The sequence below is a fragment of the Labrus bergylta genome, chromosome 1 (genome assembly GCF_963930695.1).
Source record: "Labrus bergylta chromosome 1, fLabBer1.1, whole genome shotgun sequence".
NCBI classification, from domain to species: domain Eukaryota; kingdom Metazoa; phylum Chordata; class Actinopteri; order Labriformes; family Labridae; genus Labrus; species Labrus bergylta.
This window is the reverse complement of record NC_089195.1, coordinates 25,918,665-25,938,211: the sequence shown is the minus strand read 5'-3', so window position 1 is coordinate 25,938,211 and position 19,547 is coordinate 25,918,665. Positions and strand designations below refer to the sequence as shown.

At 37.5% G+C, this 19,547-nt stretch overlaps 2 protein-coding genes across 3 annotated transcripts; one reads left to right on the top strand and one right to left on the bottom strand.

Moving 5' to 3' along the window:
- The first annotated feature begins 3,477 nt into the window (after positions 1 to 3,477).
- Positions 3,478 to 7,110, top strand: si:ch211-145b13.6 (ecto-ADP-ribosyltransferase 4). Of its 2 annotated transcripts, XM_020656805.3 has the most exons (4): positions 3,478 to 3,610; positions 3,833 to 3,932; positions 4,048 to 4,772; positions 6,633 to 7,110. In XM_020656805.3, exons 2-4 carry the CDS (start codon positions 3,873 to 3,875, stop codon positions 6,697 to 6,699), a joined length of 852 nt encoding a protein of 283 aa, XP_020512461.2. In that variant the 5' UTR covers positions 3,478 to 3,610; positions 3,833 to 3,872; the 3' UTR covers positions 6,700 to 7,110. The 2 variants fall into 2 exon arrangements, with proteins under 2 accessions (XP_020512461.2, XP_065813844.1); XM_065957772.1 differs by lacking the exon at positions 3,478 to 3,610 and having other exon boundaries at positions 3,749 to 3,932.
- A 1,033-nt stretch (positions 7,111 to 8,143) lies between these two features.
- On the bottom strand, positions 8,144 to 15,305 carry tacr3l (tachykinin receptor 3-like). The gene is made up of 5 exons (XM_020656808.2): positions 14,888 to 15,305; positions 13,760 to 13,948; positions 13,508 to 13,658; positions 10,354 to 10,550; positions 8,144 to 10,265 (listed from the first exon to the last, which is right to left on the bottom strand). Exons 1-5 carry the CDS (start codon positions 15,253 to 15,255, stop codon positions 10,043 to 10,045), a joined length of 1,128 nt encoding a protein of 375 aa, XP_020512464.2. The 5' UTR covers positions 15,256 to 15,305; the 3' UTR covers positions 8,144 to 10,042.
- Between the last annotated feature and the right edge of the window lie 4,242 nt (positions 15,306 to 19,547).

The window sequence follows — 19,547 nt, the reverse complement described above, 5'->3', positions numbered from 1 at the left end:
ATTTGTTTGAAAAAAAAACAAAAAAACTCACTATATCAGAAATTCTGTAATAATGACATTATCTCTGGGGGTCTGAACCTTTTGGACTTTACAACTTTAAACTACACTTTTAAAATCAACTGGATCAGAAGATTTCTATGCAACCCTGAATCAATCTGGAACTTTATCCCAAAATACATTTTTTCTAAACTTGGTGGTCTATCTTTTGTGCTCAAATGTAACTATAATATGGAAAAAATACCAATTAAATTAGCCATGTTCCACAAACAAATGCTCTTAGCTTGGTCACTCATTTATAAACACGGTTTCTTTCCACACAAATACCTCACTTGGAACAATTGTGATATCTTGTTCAAGAACAAAACTTTATTTTTTCAAAATTGGTTTGTTAATAATATTATTTTTGTAAAACAGTTATTTAATTCAGAAGGGCTTTTGATGAATTAGTTCCTGTCTACCTATCATGTCCCTGTCACCCCAAGAGAATTTTCTATTGTAATGGATGCAATTCCCAAAGGTTTAATAATGTTGTTCAAAAGTCATACTGATCTTTGTGTGTCCCCTTGCTCATTCTCACTGAATGAAACCATAGTAGGGAACATGTGTTTCTTTTCTAGTCCTTCAACCAGGAACAAGAAGGTAAGATCACTGTTCAAGAAAGACATTACTGTTCCATATGTGATCCACTACTGGAGAAGATTTGTCCCAAATATCCAGTGGGAAAAAGTTTCGACCCTATCCTCCGGATACTTGATCACAAACAAACCTCGTGATGTCTGTTTTAAATTGATTAATCGGTGTTATCCCACAAAACATTATTTACAAAGAATGAAAAAACACATTGATGTTACCTGCTCTTTTTGTGGACTTGTTAGCGAAACACCAAGACACCTGTTTTGGAGTTGTCCCTCGACTGTTGTTTTTTTGGAAAAATTTGGTTGGATATATTTGAAGTACAATTCTTAAAAACTTTAATTTATTATACAAAGATGTGCTTTTTGGTTTTTATGATTTCTTCAACTCGGAACTAAAACAGTACCATGTTATTAATCTTTTTATCATTTTGGCTAAATTTTATATCCATAAAAGTAAATTTGCAAACAGAAAACCTATTTTCAAACATTATTTTAATGAGCTGGGGTAGTACATAAAAACCATCCAGCACTCTGAGAACCCCAAGGCCCTGAAGACTCTTGAATATTGTATTTATTTTAATAGTGTAAACTGATGACCCTTCCATTTCTACCCTTCCCTTTGTTTTTACTTGTCTTAGTCTTTGTCAACCCCTGGCATGTTAGTTTGTTCTTAAATCTAACATTGTAACATTGTCTGTGTTTACAATAAAGTTGTAAAAAAAAAAGTAAAATAAAATAAAAAATACTGAAGAGATGAATGTAACATTTTATATCATGTGAGGAGTAATTGTTTCTGTTTGAAAAAAAACATGTTTGAAAAATAAAGAAGATTGAGTTATTAAAATAAGAAAATAAAAATAATAAATACTGAAGAGCTATAACGCTACATGGACTGAAAGACAAAAAGGCAAACCAAACCCTGGATTTTTGTGAAAAATTGTTACATCCCTGCTTTTCTGTTTTAGTTTTAGTTTAGTTTTTTACCCCTATACCCCTATGTTTTACCAATATACCCCTATGTATATAATTGTACATATAGATGTAGAGTTTGTGTGTCTTGTGTTGTAATTGTCTTTTAGGCTTAGGGTTTTTTTAAACAATAAAAAAAAATAAACTACTGAAGAGCTGAAGAGTTGTAAAATAGAAAATAGTTACAACAGTCGCTTTGGTTTGAAAATAGTTTCATGGACACACGCGCGCAAAAAAAGAAAAGAAAAAAGGAATCTGAATTCTGACATTAAAGTCACAATTCAGCTAATTATTCCTACCAATAAACTGACTTTATACTAAAGCCTCATCCAGTTTGAATATCCTATCAGAGGATTAGATATTCTCAAACAATAGTGATGTTTTCTGTAGACTTCCTATTACACCCTCAGTCTGACCTCAAGAAAACAACACAGTATACAGTCATCAGACAAATATACTGATATTAAGGTCAATGAAACCTCAGAGATTTCTGTTGACTCCCCATTGCACCCTAAATCTGACCTCAACATTACTTCCTGATATAGATTAATGGACATTGGCAACCAAATCTGATCCCTTATTTGTACACCAAGCTTTAGCCAAATGGACATTAATTAATGTACGTCCTTAACATAGATTATGTTGTAGTTTTAGGTTATGTTTTTTTTTTTTTTTTTTTTGGTTTTTAAGTCTTTTGGTACATTAAGCTTTGATTGTTGTCATTCTCTACAATACTTGACAGCATTTTGCATTGTTGCTCATCTGATGTAAGAGACTGAGACCCCTCAGGATATGGTGACAATTAGGTACAGTTTTGGACAAAAAGACTAAGCAATGTTGAATTGAAAAATGCATTGGAATGGTTTTTCCTCAGCTTGATTCATGCTCCATTGATGCATGTAGTGCTTGAATTATTAAATTATTTTTAAGTGACCAGCTAAGTATTAAAATATAACAATGTTTAATACTTTGGTTTAGTGTGACTTTTACTCAAAGGTCAGGGCTCAGGCCTCTGAAGCTGCCCTTACATTCAATACAATACTTTATTGTCCGCCAGGGGGAGATTTGTTTTCACAGCTTTGCACAGTTGGTACACAGGTATACATAAATGATAACATGGCACATGAAGAAGACACATACAGCCCTTGTAATAATTTCCTCCACTTGAGTAGGGAGGGGCATCAAAGAAAAATGTTACATATTTGCCTTTCAATGTTAAATTTAATATTCTTTAACACCAGAGATTTTTTTCTCAATTACAGGAAACTTCAAAGTAATCGTTTATTTTATAGTGAATTAAATCTTGGCTGGTTAATTCATAACAGTAACTAATCAACTATAGGGAGTAACCTAACAAATTAATAATGGTAAATCATAATTGGGGCCCGCTGGTGGCGCAGTGGCCGGGGCGCGCGTCCCATGTGTTGAGACTCATCTCGAGCGGTAGGCCCAAGTTCACTTCCACCCGTGGCCCCCCTCCGCATGTCATTCCCCGCCCTCTCTCCCTGGTTTCCGACTCTATCCATTGTCCTCTCTCTGAATTAAAGGCACGAAAAAGCCCAAATAAATCTTTAAAATAATAATAATAATGGTAAATCAAACGTTTTGATATAGGCCTAAGTGTGTTTCTCTTGTCATTTAACAATCAAAGCTAAATAATAGCCCACTTTAAATTTCCTATAATAGATTATCCTCATTTTGGCCCTTTTGGAACAGATTTGTATTTTATTTTATCCTTATGTATGTTAGAATCTTAATTAAATAAATACATAGTTTGAAGCCAAACAAACTCCAGTGAAAAATCAGAAGCTTTCTAGAGTAACACAGAAGCTTGTAGAGAACAAACCAGTGCTCCCGGGATATTTCCTTCCTCAGGAAAGACAAAAACGACTTGCTTGCTGAGATAAGGTTTTCCACTTCTAATGACTGCAGAAGATCACACCCTGCAGTTTTGTGTATCACTTCATTTTTCAGTTGCTCCCAGAGAGTAATCATTCCTGGTGAAGGTAGGTTCCTATAAGCTTTTTCAACATTTGCTTTTCAGTTAAACTCTAAATCACATGTGCTTATCTGTGTGGAAGGGCGGCATGCTGATAACTGTAGAGGGCTTGTCTAAACAAAGTATTGGAGCAACAAGCCAGCTCATCCCATTTCTCAACGATAGAGTCATGGGCTGTTAATCAAGTTTGATCCTGCAAACTTTTTCAAAGTATTAATTTCTTTTTCAGCCATTCGTGTGCAGACAAGAGACAAGAAGACTCTTTTAAAATGTGGGCTACAAGAAAACTGCTTCTTGCTGCGTTCATTTTCACAGTTCTCACCTTCAAAGTGAGTATTATTTCTCTCACAAAGAATCATCCAAGACTTGTTGTTGTGTTAAGATTGATTGGCACACATCCTCTGAATTTTTAAATGAAGTTTCAAACTCTATTTCTTTTCAAAGGAGACAGCAGAGAGCAAAAAAGTAAGCCTACTGGACCGGGCCCCTGATGCTGTAGATGACATGTACAAAGGATGCCGAGAAGAGGCAATGGAGAAGTTAATCAATTCAGAGCTGTTAACACAAGAGCTGGAGCGTGATGAGAGATTCAAGAAAGCATGGAGTGAAAATAACGGGTGTTCAAAGCTGATTTCTGGAGGAACTAGAGAGCACACTACTGCACTTTCAATTATGGCAAATGGAGACCCAAAATTTACAAAGACCTTTAATGAGGCTGTGAAGACGATGGGTGTAAACGCTAGCACGTATGAAAACTCCTTCCATTTCAAGTCTCTTCACTTCCTGCTCATGGATTCATTGAAGCTTGTACAAAATCTGAACGAGAAGAAGTGTAGGACTGTGTACTTTAACACAGAAGAAAAAATCTCAGCAGAAGTCGGCTCTGAGGTGAGATTTGGAGGGTTCACCAGAGTTTCGAAGAGCTTCGAAAACACTGATCCGCACGGGCTAGTCTTTTTTAACATTACCTCTTGCTTCTCTGTTAACCTGGGCGAGACTGTTTGCGGATTTGAGGAGGATTCAGATATGGTACTGTTATCTCCAGCTGAAGTGTTCATTGTGAAGAATGTGAATGAAGTAAATGACAAAGTCAATGACGAAAAATACACTGAGATCGTTCTGGAAAAACCAAAACTCGACAGCTCGCACAACTGTTACATTTTCTCAAGGTAAGACTCAGAATATCTTATTAACATGATCTATTGTAAAGGATTACTAACTGTTATGTGCTTGAAATTTAAAGTTGATATTTCTTTAGTTTTTGAATGGAGTGGAAAACACCGCATTTCTTTAACCATAGGAGAAATCTCTGCAACCAGATGTTTAAAATCATTGCAAAGTTCACTCATTTTAACATGTAAATTCGAAATGCTCTTCACTCACAATAGCCCTTTTAGATCCAAGCCTGCAGTACATAACGAAACCCCCTGAAAACCTGGTCTCAGATATAAGCAATGACAAAATAAGCAACAATAAACACTCTTTGTTTGGGTAAAAAAGTTATCACTCATCAACAAAGCTAACGAGTGTTTGTTTTTTCAGTGTACAAATGCAGCATAGTTGCATTTTTTCGGCCCTTAAAAGTGGTTTGCAATCTTCTGCAAATGGCCAACAGGAAATGTGTCAATCTCTTGAGGCTATTTGAAATAAATTCCAAGCTGCAATTACAACTTCCGGGTCTATTGGATCCAAAAGGACTATTTCAGCATCTGATTACAATGGAAAGAGTTCCTTTTAATGGAACTGTTCAAAAGCATTTATCAATAAAATCCTTTAAAAAAAGTTATTTTTCTTAGGAATAATGAATGTTCATCTTTAGAAAACACAACTAGGTTTGCTCTATGGGTCACATGATGCGTATCCAAAAGATTTGTATAAATGAAAACAAACTTTGGCTCCATTTGCAGCTTTTATGTTAATTAACAACGACCCGTTGGTTTATTACTCCCTCTTTGAAGCTATTTGATGACTTACAATTTGGCCACCCTGGAGAAACATATTTGAATCAAATCGACAATAATGATACGTCTCTACAACTAGCAAAGTGTCTATAACTGGCAGCCAGGCTCTACAGTATACCCAGCTTTATTATCTATTTTACTGTGTTTAATACTTAAGCCTGATTGGCAAAATACACATAGCAACTGTCTGCTATCCCTTAATAGCAGGCCACTGTTAAAATAACAGACCGTTACTAAAAAGAGCAAACTGTTGCTGGGGACGCAGATCTTGGCCTTCAACTGGCACTTGTAAAGTCTTGAAATCATGCTGTGAAGTCCTAAATGGAAGGCTTGGCATTCAAGTGGTATTCTTGTGGGAGCACTGTTGCTAGGCAAAGGCAACACAGATGCCAAAAGATTGCTTGTTCTCCTCCTGGCTTTCTAACATTTGATTGGTTCTTTGTATTTAAACCCAACATGGAGGAACAAGAGACAAGACAACAAAGAAAGAAGTCCAGTTAATTTGACATCAAGTTAAAATATAACAGAAACTTTCTATGGGATATGATGTTGTTGACCAGGACCAGGCAGAAAAATGCATACAGGTGCTGCACTGACGAATGCAGATCAGTTCACCTTCTCTCACTTCAGGGAATGAGTCAAACTTAAAATGTCAAAGTACAGTAGGCCTAGTAGTCTGTAGGCAGACAAACTTATGAGTATGGTTTGAGTAATGTTGCAGACGGCAAACAGCTGCAACATTTTTGATTGACATGTTGCCAACTCCTAAAAGGTGCTACCAAGTAGATAACACTATCTGTTTTCAGTTTAGCCCCGCCCACTTAGTAAGAAGAGGCCAGAAATACAGAAATCTCTAGTGAGAAATAAAACTTTTCTAGCATAAGAAGAAAAAAATCATCTTCTTGTAGGCAAGTTACGAATGAAGAACTTCAAGGTGTAATGAGTTTATATAATTCATTAAGATATTCACGTCTCTCTCTCTCTCTCTTTCTCTCTCTCTCTCTCTCTCTCTCGCCCCTTCCTCGCTCAATCTCTAATCTCTCTCTGTCTCCGTGTCCATCTCTCCAGGTCTCCAGCTGATGTTTCTGCTCAGTGGCTCGTGTTGGTTCTTGTGGTTTTGACTCCTCTTTTTTAGCCTAGAACTGTTCAATCAGGATCTTGGGCTGCTCTGAGTCTTATTACAATAAAAAGCACTGCTGTGTTAGTACATTTCAACAATGAACAACTGCAGATCGACGTGCTGCTTGCTCTTCTCTCCTGCATACATATGTAATCAAACTGCTTTTTACAATATTCAATATAGGCTGAAGCAAAATATATCAACATAGTCCTATATGAAAAACAGTCATTTTTTAAATCTGGTTACTTAAAGGGGTATTGTATGCTCTTCTTATAATTTACCTCAAAAGAATGACAGAAAATGAGTGTAAATAAATAAGGTTGTCTGTATTTTAACTGCAGAAATATGAGACTTTCAGCTGATCACATCAGCTCACATGAGCTGAGCTTTAAGAATATATGAAGAAATAAACTGCTTGAACTGTAACTGTATCTCTTGCTTCATGACTTTTAAACCCCCTCCATTACTAATTACCCTATCAGTTTTCTACCTGTGAAGTCCAAACAAACTATTAAGATTGATCCCAGTCAGCTAACTTTTAGATGCTGACCCCGAGATATGTCAGTAAACTGGAATCATTTTACACATGAAATTCACATCGAGAACATCGAGAACATCTAGAGTCCCCTTGGAAATTGAAAATGTGTCTGCCCTCTGTGTTTCTTGTTTTGCTGTGTTAAGTACATTTCTGGGAGTCAACCTTTTTTGGCAGTGGGTGGGTTAAGTTTCTGTAAATCAGAGCACACGGTGTGAAGACAGCACATTAGAAAAAGTAATCATGAGCATGTATCCTAACGGATGTCGCTGACGCTGAGTTCGCTAGAGGGGACAGCCAAAATCCTAAATATGATTATCTATTTATTTAAAATGTGCAAAACATGTCTGTCAACACCCACTCTGCTTAAAACAGCTTTCCGATTATTCCACGTCTTAGGTTTAAATGTTTCCATTGATGACAGTGAGTTTGGTAACATTTAAAAGCAGGCTGGCTTGGAGAGACCCAAAGCTGAACTCTAGCATGTTCTATAAACTGTACTGTAACTCTACCAGTGCAGATTTGAATTAAGATTGCAGATTAATGAGTTAAAAGGAAATTAATGATCACCAGCACTTCTTGAATCAACTGTTTAAGTTATCATTATATATATATATATATATATATATATATATATATTTAACTTAAACAGGGTTACAGGAATGCTACAGATGCCTGTCCACTGCAACAACAGATCATGAGTTTAGATGCTGCTGCTCGGCATATAAAACATTGATAAATCCTGTCAATTCATCAAATGTAAAATATAAAAAAAATCAATTTCTAAGTACAGGCCTATCGAGATTTAGAAAAAGAATAAATCCCATCAGATTCTGAGAAGGACTGAAAACAGTGTTGTTGCTGGACGTCCTGCACAGCAACACATGTAAATGTCTTCTGATAGATTACAGATCCCACAGTGGATGATCTCACAAAGAGAGTTTTTATTGTATTTTTACATCATAAAACAACAATAAAACATTTACTGACTTCAAATTTCTTAATATTGGCGCCTGTGTGTGGACTTTTCCTCACCTGTGTACATGTAAAGGATCATACTGAGCAGTAAACAGTAACTCTTATAAACAGACAGTTATACATGGCACTTTGTGTCCCTAACTAGCTACTGTAAGCACTTGTGAAATTACATTCTCTCATAAATTCAACAGACAGAATAATATATTATCACTGTCCTATAAAGAGATTTAAGAGCATTAAAGCTGGATAAGGAGAATCATACCAGCATTAAATATATGACCACAGTATTTCATCATGTTATATAACTACAACACGTAATATTCAACAAAAATGTCAAAAGCAGCTTAAAGTCTTTAGTTTAGCCCACCATGTATCATGTGGAAATGTCCCAAAATAATAAATAAATATATAAATAAGAATGGTTGATTCACAATGAGCTCAGTCAGACATGGAGTATTTGTGCTTTTTTTCTGTTGACACAAAAATATCTAAATGAATATAAATCAGAAATATATTTAAGAGAGATGTTATTTAATAGTTAGGTCATTTAAAATGCTTGAATTTCTTATATATAAAACCAAAGCGTCACAAGTTTTAACTTCATCACAGTCAAAATGAAACAAATCCAGGAAAGCAAAGAACACGCACACGTGTAACATCCATTAAAGCAGTTATTGTGTTTTGAATGACCGATTCATTGAAGAAACACTAAACACTCTTCTGTGAAACTACAATACAAAAACAATCATCATTCAAATACCTGCCTCATTAGCTGAAATTACTTTTATGGGAATTTTGCAAAAACGTCTAGCCTCAAGCTGGAAACTCGAAACTAACGAACCTCCTGAGGATGCAGCTAAAGACACAAAAAGTTCCCCCAAAAAATATTGCACGTGAAAAACCGCATTTAAAACATTAAACTCAGCCAACTCTCTTATGAAGTAGGTGCGAATTACATCAAACTATCACTTTGAAAATAGAAATTCCTGCACGCTTTTCTTGCTCGGCATCAGCAATTTATTGGAAAGACTCACGACGTTTCGGTCTCTCTGAACCTTTGTCGAGTGTGTTCAGAGGGACCAAAATGTTCTCACGTTCATTTGATTTCTTTTTTTGTAAATTGGTCATGCCGTGTATGTTTGTGCAGGATTCTTTCCTTTAAAAAAATGGCACCTTGAAATAAACCCTATAAATAAATGAAAGGCATCAAAGTCTAAAGATATCAGATCATTTGTCACTAATAACAGAACAGGGAGACAAACACGCTTTTATTATTTAGCAAATTGGATTACGTTTCAATATGTTTTTTTCTATTTTTGCTAAATTGGAAACTGATTCATTACTCAGCCTATTATTTCACATTAAGGAACATTTGGACCACAAGCAGTCTTCAGGAGTTGCTGGACTAAAAGTTGTAATTGGATGTACAGATATATCTTGTGAGTTTGGCAGTTGCAACGTTGTTTTCTTACATTTCTCAGCAGGTGTTTAGCTGGTCAAAAGCAGTTATATTACAGACTCTAAAACATGTTATGTCTTTGTGTTCAGACTGGAGTTAGAGCACCGTATTTCCTGTGTAGGCTGTGTGTCACATTTGTTGACTCACATCAACAGGCCAAACTGCAAAAACAATACAACAATCCCGTTGAAACAACCGCATCAACCTCTTATTAAAACTCTCCAGCTCCCCCTCCTGGTCTGATCATCTCTGTGGTAATATGACAAATTCAAACATTTGAACCACACCCATTTATCGGCTTTTTAAAGCACATAAAAACAATCCTGTCAGCATTTCTCGTAATGGTTAAAAAAAAAAAACTTTAAAAGTGTTGTGTGGACTGAGAGCTAACTGTTTTTATTGTTAGGCTCAGAGTTGAGTCTTGACCTGTTTCCACGGGAACAGAGACTCTTGTCTTTGCTGAGGATGCTGGTGTCGACTCGGGAGAGGGTGCACATGCTGCTCTGGTTCCCGGGTCGAAGTCTCGTGTTTTGAAGCTCAAGCTCATCGTAGGAAGAGACATGCACAAAGGGACACCAGCGGAACGCACGCTTAAAGCCAGCACGGAACCTGCAGCCAAAAATGTGAGTTTGATTCTGAGTGTAACCAGAATATACATAAATATTTTGTGTTGTTCAGGAAGCTTGCTTGTACTCACCTGCTGTTGAGGCAGCAGTAGATGATGGGGTTGTACATGGTGGAGCTCATGGCCAGCCACAGCACTGACAGGTAAACCTGCTGGATGTACTTCCACTTGTTTAGACTCTTGTTGAGACCCGTCACGATGAAGTAAACGTGATAAGGCAGCCAGCAGAGGGCAAAGGTCACCACCACGATGATCATCATCTTCACCACCTGCAAGAGAAAGTAGAAGTGCTCATATTATTACAGGACCGTGTGAGTGCAACTACACATTAAAGAAAATGTTGTATGTAGTGAACACGTTGGTATGGACTATAGTGTTAACAACTTTCAGGCTGTAAGAGCGAACAATGCGCTGAGAGGTTCTGAAACACAACATAGGTTTGCACTGCACAGTTTGGACATGGTTCATTGTGATATTTGAGATCTGGATTTAGTTGATTTACAGACACTAGTGGTTACATTCAGAGCAAAAAGCAGAGTTTTACCAGAAAATCTGCAAAAGATGAGTTTAAGTTAAGAGGATGAAGAACAAAGGAGAATATTTAAGATTAAGCATCAGTTTGCACGGACAACTTTAAACAGATGTTTAGCCTTTTTCCGTTGTTGGGATCAAACTGTGAAATTCTTTAAAAAATGATTTGAAGAGCTGTGTGAACATATTTTAGTTTAAGAAAATGAACAAATAGAGGATTGTTGGACATTTATGAAATTGGCAGCTAGTGTGTTTTTTCCACGTCATTTATGTGGAAGTGAAGTCAAAGACTTTGAATTGTCAGATTTGTTTATGTTGCTGTGATAATGGTTGCCGAGTGATTTTAATTGGACAGACCATCTGGAGTTCTCTTGTTTTCTCTTTGAGTGAGGGGCAGGCGAAATAAGACTTATTCTTCTCCCTGCTCCTTTATCGAACACGGATGGGATACAATTGTGGACAATAAAACACGTTTGGGATAAAATGGTGGATCACTTTCTGTGAATGTTGTGTGTTTTGACTATGCGGAAAAATGAAATGAAATAAAGTCTGGTTGTTTAATAGTTTTACAAAACGATTCACTGAACTGTGTGACATCTCCTCACCTGTACAAACATCCAGTAAGGGAGGCAAAACATATTTTACTTTGATGTTACTGTGATTTTGAATGTTTAAAGCAATAATAGCTCTTTTTATCCACATTGTGTTGAAGTAGTGAGTGTCCCTGTTTCCCCCATTCTGTTGACTTTGGTTTTTCCATTAAACAGGTCCAGAATGGCTGCCGTGGGAAGGAAAGAAAATGTCAGTGATGACGCAGCGGACGCAGCAAGTTCCAGGTGAAACGGCTGAGAGAGCGACACAGAAGCCATCAGCAAATTGCCGAGCTGTGGGGGGTTAAAAGGAGCAGCCGTCTGTTAAAGCCTCGACAGAAGCTCATCTGGAGGACGGAAATGAGAACGACTTCCTCTTATCTCAGGCCCAGATGGCATTTAGTCAGCGTGGGCCTTTGAATCAGGCATGACATTGTCTTGTAGCTTTGTTTCCTGACATTTATGAAATCTCTTTCATCTCTCACAGCTCAATTATTCCAGCAATCTGTGCGTCTGATGAATCTTTTCAATAAAGTTCTCCAAAAGATTGTAAATGGCAGATCTGCACCTGTCACCTATGCATCAGTCTCTATTTCTGTGCACAGCGTGTGAGCGTTGTGTGTGAATTAGTGTGTTTGTGGGACCAAAAAATATCAAGTCTGCCGGGAAATTTAAGTCAAACCTTAAAGTTTCTTTTTTATTTCGCATCAAACATTATTCTGTCTGTAGATTTAGACCATTGAATCACTTTTTAGGAAATGATTTGCCAAATGTGTTTTTAAAATTTCATTCCAAACATCTTCTTTTTTTTTTTTTTTTTTTATCACTGAATACCTCCAACCTTCAACCCCCTCACTCTCTCTGACTAATCCGACATGTTAACATGCCGTATTTGTGATGTTTTATCACTAAATTGAATTCTTTAGCGTTGATCCATGGCGTTCGTGATAGACTCTCGTCATTACATCTGTGATGACCTTAATCCCAGTTTAACCGCGGAGACCCTCGCAGTCGCTGCTGTGGGGCTGACTGAGCAGTCTGAGCGATGACGTGGAACATAAGAGGAACAAGTCTCTGTGGACACTTTACTCTTCTGAGGCCGCAGTCTGCGATTAGATAACACGTTACAAAAGGAGATATTACCAGAACCTGTACATACTACAGTCCTTTATCTGTTCTGTGTTTCAGCTCGTGGAGGGAGCACTAATGGACTGAACAGCTCTGCGTGATACCTTTCACAGGTTTCCAGTGTAAGTGGTCCAAAGTATTCTGTCACACTGCAAAGCTGATTGTATTGTGTTGTGATTCCTCCCCGGCTGGCACAGATCACGCTGACCATGTGGACCGATGTGTAACTGTTCCAAGGAGATTATTCCCTAATAAGAGGATATCAGAAGTTTCTTTGTTTTTTTGTATTAACACGGTAAGAATAATGGTGTTTGGTAATCTGGCTACAATGTCTTCATTTTCTGCAACACCACAGACGATCTTTGGATCTTAAAGCTTTCGCAGCATTTTAAAAAATTGAGGCTGATCTTTTCTGTAGAATTGGTGCTGTTTCTTTTTTTTTCTTTTTTTTTTACAGGCTCCCAACGTGCAGACACTTTCCAATGTTGACCCTGAGTTCTTAATCTGCCGACAAAGATTCAACATTTAACATTTCTTTTGATAAATCTTTTTTTTCACTCACTGATGAAGTGGTTAGTAGTTCCCCTAAGCCCCCCCCAAGTGAAATAACTCTTAAAATGAAACAACAAAATACAAGGCAATGGCAAAAAAATATCTCCAATTTTTCTTATTTTTATTTTAAAGTCTGAACCCATGAAATTACGTTTGTAAGACTCAGAGAGTGGTTTTATTACACTTATACTCAAATGCTGTCCTTTGAAAAGTCAAACTTGTCTTAGTAGATCACCAGGTAAGTAGAAACGAATGATCATACTGACTCATTTAGGATTTAAAAGAAAACTGTTCACATTATTTGAGGCTAAAGCGTTTGTACATTATGTGGTTAAAAAACTATGCTTGTGTACTTCTCCTTAAATCAAACTTGAGTAAAAAAAAAAAAGTGGTCGTACAGTGCTGAACTTAAATGTGCTGTTTACCTTCCGTTTTGCCCGGAGCTGTCCATGGTAGTTTTCAGACGAGTCTCCTGGGATCTCCCCTCCCCACAGAGTCACCCCCACGATGGTGTAAGTGATGCCCATCACCACCAGGGGCAGCACGTAGACCAGAACGGTCACAATGATATGATACCTGCAAAACACATCACAGGACTGAATTGTTTAAATGACAAGTAGCATGAAGAGAGGATGAGCAACAATGACACGTCTGGAGTTAAACACATTGGTTCTCACATGAAAGAGTCGTCTGCCATGCGGGGCCAGGCCACGTAGCAGAGGGTCCTGCGGGGCAGCGTTCGGATGGTGGAGAAGTAGCAGAGAGGGAAGGCCAGAACCACAGCCAGACTCCAGATACACACGATGACTCCTGTGGTGGCCTTCGCCGACAGACGAGGCTTCAGGGGATGGATGATGGCCATGTACCTGCAGGTCAGCCACCACACCATGAGCCTGACCGATTGCTTTACTTTGGTAAAAAAAAAAAAAAAAAAAACTAACTTCAAAATGAAGCTGCACTTTGGAAAAATCGAACAAACTCGATAGAAAACTTTGTTATGATCTCAGCTGGATTTTGCAGAATAGGTCTCACTCTCTATTTCTCAGATGATCATCAAGTAAAGAAGTTCAAAGCTGTTTAAAAAAAATAAAATAAAAAACGAGTCAACGGTTTAAGTGTCACACCTGAAAGCACTCAAGAGACCTATTAAGTCATGAGGAACAATGATGAGTACATTAAATAGAGATTATTGTAATAGTCATAATGGTATGAGCTGTTACAGAGGTAACTTGACACTGAAGACCTGCAAACCCAGTCGAAAAAAGTAACAAAAACAAGTTGGGCAATAAGATTCTTTAGAATAACGTGTTTGCTTCAAATATTCTAGTTTACATCTGAATCCAAGATTTACAGTAAAATAACACAAAAAATAATTGATTGCATTGCAGTATGTTAAAGTGTATCAACAATGTATTGTTTGATACCTCTTTTGTTCTTCTGATAGCCTACATATTGTATTCTACCTGAATGTTCTTGTCTTATCTGTCCTATTCCTAAGCTGCTGCTTGCTGGTAATGCAGATGCTTCGTTGTTTTCTAAAATGACAATAAAGATTTGAATCACACCGACTTAATGTATGCGATCTTGAAATCACAAATCCTTTTTATGCTGACCCCTACAACTTTTGTAGGAGGTTTTGTGTGTGTAGGCTTATAACCTAAATGTTTAGTCAGCCAAATGAAAAAGATAATGAATTAAAGGTATATTGAACATAAACTTTGGTATTTCTCGTTGGCAAATAGTCTCAGAGCACCAGACACTAAGCATCAACAAAACACATTGATTTGATATATTCCTCTTCATACCTGTCTATAGCTATCGCTGCCATGCAGTAGATGCTGGCGAACACCGCGGTGACAGGGAAGAAGTTGTGAAACCTGCAGTAGACTTCTCCAAAGTACCACTCTCCGTGCGCAGCGTAGATGAAGTTGATGAGGGTGTTGAACGCAGCCATGGACGCATCGGAGAAAGCCAAGTTCAGCAAGAAATAGTTTGTGACTGTTCTCATCCGCTTGTGAGCCAGGATGATCCAAATCACAATCAAGTTTCCGAAAACCGCCACAGCGAGCACAGTGCTGTACAGCACCGACCACAGGGCGATGCGCCACGCGGGCTGCACGAACTGGTTCGTGTGGTTACTGGTGGTGTTGGTTTCATCCCGTTCAGAGGCCATTCCTCAAGTGTCCTCACACTGAGAGCTGATCCTGATGGACACAGGGCACAAATCAGTGTGGCACTTCTGATGGGCGACAAGCGCGCGGGGAAGTTTACATGTGACCACTGAGAGAGAGAGAGAGGGAGAGAGAGAGAGAGAGAGGTCCTGATTCTGCGTAAAGATCAGTTCATCAGCTTCGCTCTCTTTATATGGCACAGGTCAGATAGCCTAATGTAGGCCTATCATGAGCACACGTGAACATAAAGGTCATTTCAAGCAAAATGTATAGCCTACACAGATTTAGGCTGCACCTTATTCTTATGAGCACATATTATCATTTTAACACTTGTGCAGAGAATAATACAATACTCAGGTCCCTTTGTTAAAGTAAGTGTGTTACAAGAATGAAATGTTGCTACAGTCTCAGTATAGGAAAATGTATTCAAAATATGATAATAAAATAAAACAACATAATCCTGCTAAACTTTAAAAGATAAGATTTGGTTAAAAAAATGAATGCATGACATCCATTCAGATTCAGAAATTCAAAGTTCCACAATATTTAAAGGCACAATGTTTATTCTGGTTGTTTCCAGTCAATTAGACTAAATACTGAAATGAACAACACAAAAAGCAAATCATAGTAACTTAGGATCCAATCAAAAGTTTTTGTAACATTGAAATTACATTTGAAAGCCTAAAAGAGAATAACTTGAAGAGACTGAAACAACCCCGACGGAAACGTGTTACACTCTTTCTGGTGGTTCTATGTCACAGTTGTGTGTCTGAAAGTCAAATAATGAACCAAAAACAACGTGTCTCGATGTTACTAAACAACTACTGTATATTAGGTTAAGTAGTAAATATTGATGATCGGAAGGCTATCTAATCGGCAGACGGGCAGAGATGAGTTTTTAAAACGATCAAGTAAAAAAGAAGCTTTACAATATCAGTCACTGTGTATAAATCAGCCTTCATGTATCCTCTGCTTTGTGCTTATTGCCTCTCACTGATGACATTAGTGTTGTAATAAAAACTGAGGTCAGTGAAGGTATCTGCCTCACAGAGAAATACCCAATTAGCACCTTTCATCCTGATGAGCATTGCTGCCAATTAGTTTGAATGGACCTGCTGTGCTTGTTTTTAGGAGATGCATTGTACAATCGGTTGTTTCCTGTCAGTACACAACTTCAGACCAACCTTACAATAAACATCTTCTATACACACATAAGTAGACCTGTAGATTGTGGGTTTATTGGTCATTTTGTCTTAAGAATACATACAGCGGTGGGAAAAAGACCACATGAAGGTCATAAAGTCTGCTTCCTCTCAGCGAGACCTCATTACCCAGAGGCCACCTCTTTTGGGCCACTCCCTGTCTCAAATGTCAGGTTCAAACCTCCTCTAAACACACCCTGCGCCCTGTACTGAAAGGTCACAAGCTATTAGGAAATGAGCTCATAATATCATTAGGTGCTTAAAAAAAAACATTTTTTACTTATGAATAATTCAAGATTTATTTAATCACAAGGGAAGCAACAGCAGGGTGAGATATGTGCGTTTACAGGGGGTCTGATATGTGTGTCAGGATCACGTTTGATGTGTGTGAAGCAAATAACAACAGGACTGACAGTTTAGTCAATACAGGCCTGTGGAGACGAGTAAACTTGGAAAGGTGTTTTACATCATTTCATGTCCTTCATGAAAATCCAACTGTGTACAAATGTGGACGTTTTATGTCCTGATTATCCTGAGGGTTTGTTTGAAATTGGGCGATGACAAACACCAACAACACTTTCCCTAACATAAGGGTAGATATAACTTAATTACGCTACTCCTGAAATGACTCACTAGATGTGACTGTTTGTATTTTGTCTTCAAATCGGCTGCTGCACGCTTTGTCACAGAAGTCAATCAGCGTTTACATTTCACGACTCTCTAGAATGCATCTTAAATGATCGCCACACCTTTCTCTAAAAGCCAAGGGATTTAAAATAGTTTTTTTTTCTATTCTTTCGGTCAACCTGGCAACCTGCAAAGAGCTGGAGCTGACGCAGGTTTTACATTTTTTGTGTTATTTGTCAGGTCAGTCATGTGCCTCATTATGAATAACTCTGATCCTTCATTCAATCAAAATTGATGAGTTGTACAAAAAAAAAAAAAAAACACCACCACCGTAAAGTGTGCTGATAAAAATATTAGCTATTAAGACTGAAAACATGTTTTAAGTCCAGGCTAAAAAACATGATTATTTATGTAATATAAACAGGTATTTGTAATAGTAATTTATATAAAGAATAATTGTGGGGCTTTTTATGCAATCATTAGAGGGACAGGACAGTGGATAGCGTGGGAATAAGGAGAGAACACTAGATGTTGCGGCTTGGTTCAATCTGATCCTGGACCTTTTTTTTTTTTTTTTTAAAGCATCTGAGCTATAAATACACCAAAATCTATGACATCAATTGATTTAAAGTCACAGAAGACCAAAATCTGAGCTCAAATAACAAAAACCATAATAGTCCCCCCCCCCCCAAAAAAAAAATGGAAAAAAAAAAATCCATGTATCCCTCTGTTGTAGGAATCATAGAGGACAAAAGGTGAAGTCTGTGCATGTTTGTCTGGTTTTAGAGCTTTTCTGCGATCTTCTGGCAGCAGACATGACAGCAATAAGTTTAACAAGCGGCTCAAAAGGAACGGATAAATTATCTTTCAGATTAACATACTGAAGTGACTTTAAGGCTGCATAATACCTTGTGAAGGTCGGATAAAGGTCAGAGGTAAAAATGTGAAAGTTCTAAAGAGCTGAACACAGACACACATCTCCTCTGACTTGTGGGATTTTACTGAACTAAAATAACCCAAAATGAATTGAAAAGAAATCCACTGGATTAAATGGCGCAGCAGACAGAACGAGAGGATGACAGTGACACAGAGTGAACAAGTGAAAGGAAGCAGCTTATAATCAAGTGACTGATCCTGCAGGATTACACGTCTAAACAGAGCTTAGGGCTTCCCTGAGAGTGAACGAGCGAGCGGGCAAGGGAGAAATGGAAGAGGGCGGAAGGGTTACCCGGAGGCAAAAGATTTGAAAGATGTGAGGTAATCAACTGTTTTGACATTCACTAGATTAATGGTTCCCAGCCTGAGGTTTGGTGCCCTTCAAATGTGTCACAAGACGCATCAGAGGGGGTTGCAAGATCAAAAAGACAGAGTTGTTGTGCAAAACGTACAAGAGTTTGTTTCAGTTATCATTAAGCTATACTCTTATGTGACATATCCAATACCTTTGAGTCTTCATATTTCAATGATTTATTAGAATGATATTGTGAAATGTTTAGAGAATATTTGTAACTCATACACTCATTGTTTTCTCTGAAACCTGTGGGAGTGACCCCGTGTATAGAAACTGATTTGTTGAGTGAAAGGAATGATGTTAACAGTACTGGACATGCAAAGACAAGTTCAAGAAAATCATTTTAACGTCCTGAGATGAGGTTAAAGTAGATGCCCCTCAAATATTTTAGCACAAGTAGCTTAAAATGAAGTCTGAGCATGGTGGACGGAATTAAAATATAACTTTGACTTGTTTCTTCCTGCTGCTTAGGTCAAGTGTCCCTTGAATACGAGAATAACCTCATTTGTACATACCTGGTAAAAAGGTAACAAAAGTAAAATACAAGTGAATGTAGATGCGCTCTATTTGAGTCTTCTATTCAATGTACATGCTTTGCATTAATAAAAAAACATAAATGTAGCAAAAACTTAGAAACTTTGACCAATGACTTCATTACAAGCAATATTAAAAAACAAAAAGTTTAAAACTTTTATTCTGAAGGTATTTTAACCGCTTATTTCACAGTGAAAAAAAAAAAGAAGCTAGAGTTCAGTTCAGTAATCTGATTGTTTTTGTCTTGTGTGATACATGACACATCTGTGGTGTCTATATACTGAAGATTTTCAAATAGTTTAACAGTATGAGTTAGCCTTGTTAACATATTCCTAAACATCTACGTACATGTGAGTTTTAAGCAACAAATCAACAAAGATAATAGAAATATGGCTGTTTTTAAGTTAGTATTTATCGACAATGATCTCTCTCTTGCTTAGTTTTTTTGCAGTGATTCTTAAAAAAACTATATATTATATTTTCCCTCACTATATGTTTATGATAAATGACTCAGCTGCAATAAGACTGTCTTTTCTTTAACCAGAAACATCATTTAAGCATCTTCACACAGCCATGTTGTTGTTGTGGCAGCTCACAGCCACACGCCGGCCCACAGGGCACACAGAGCGGCTCCTGCTGG

Coding starts and splice junctions, on each gene's coding strand:
- si:ch211-145b13.6 (XM_020656805.3), top strand. CDS start 3,873: ATGTGGGCTACAAGAAAACTGCTTCTTGCTGCGTTCATTTTCACAGTT. Junction 3,933..4,047: donor TCACAGTTCTCACCTTCAAA/GTGAGTATTATT, acceptor TTCTTTTCAAAG/GAGACAGCAGAGAGCAAAAA. Junction 4,773..6,632: donor AACTGTTACATTTTCTCAAG/GTAAGACTCAGA, acceptor CCATCTCTCCAG/GTCTCCAGCTGATGTTTCTG.
- tacr3l (XM_020656808.2), bottom strand. CDS start 15,255: ATGGCCTCTGAACGGGATGAAACCAACACCACCAGTAACCACACGAAC. Junction 13,949..14,887: donor GCAGCGATAGCTATAGACAG/GTATGAAGAGGA, acceptor GCTGACCTGCAG/GTACATGGCCATCATCCATC. Junction 13,659..13,759: donor ATGGCAGACGACTCTTTCAT/GTGAGAACCAAT, acceptor TGTGTTTTGCAG/GTATCATATCATTGTGACCG.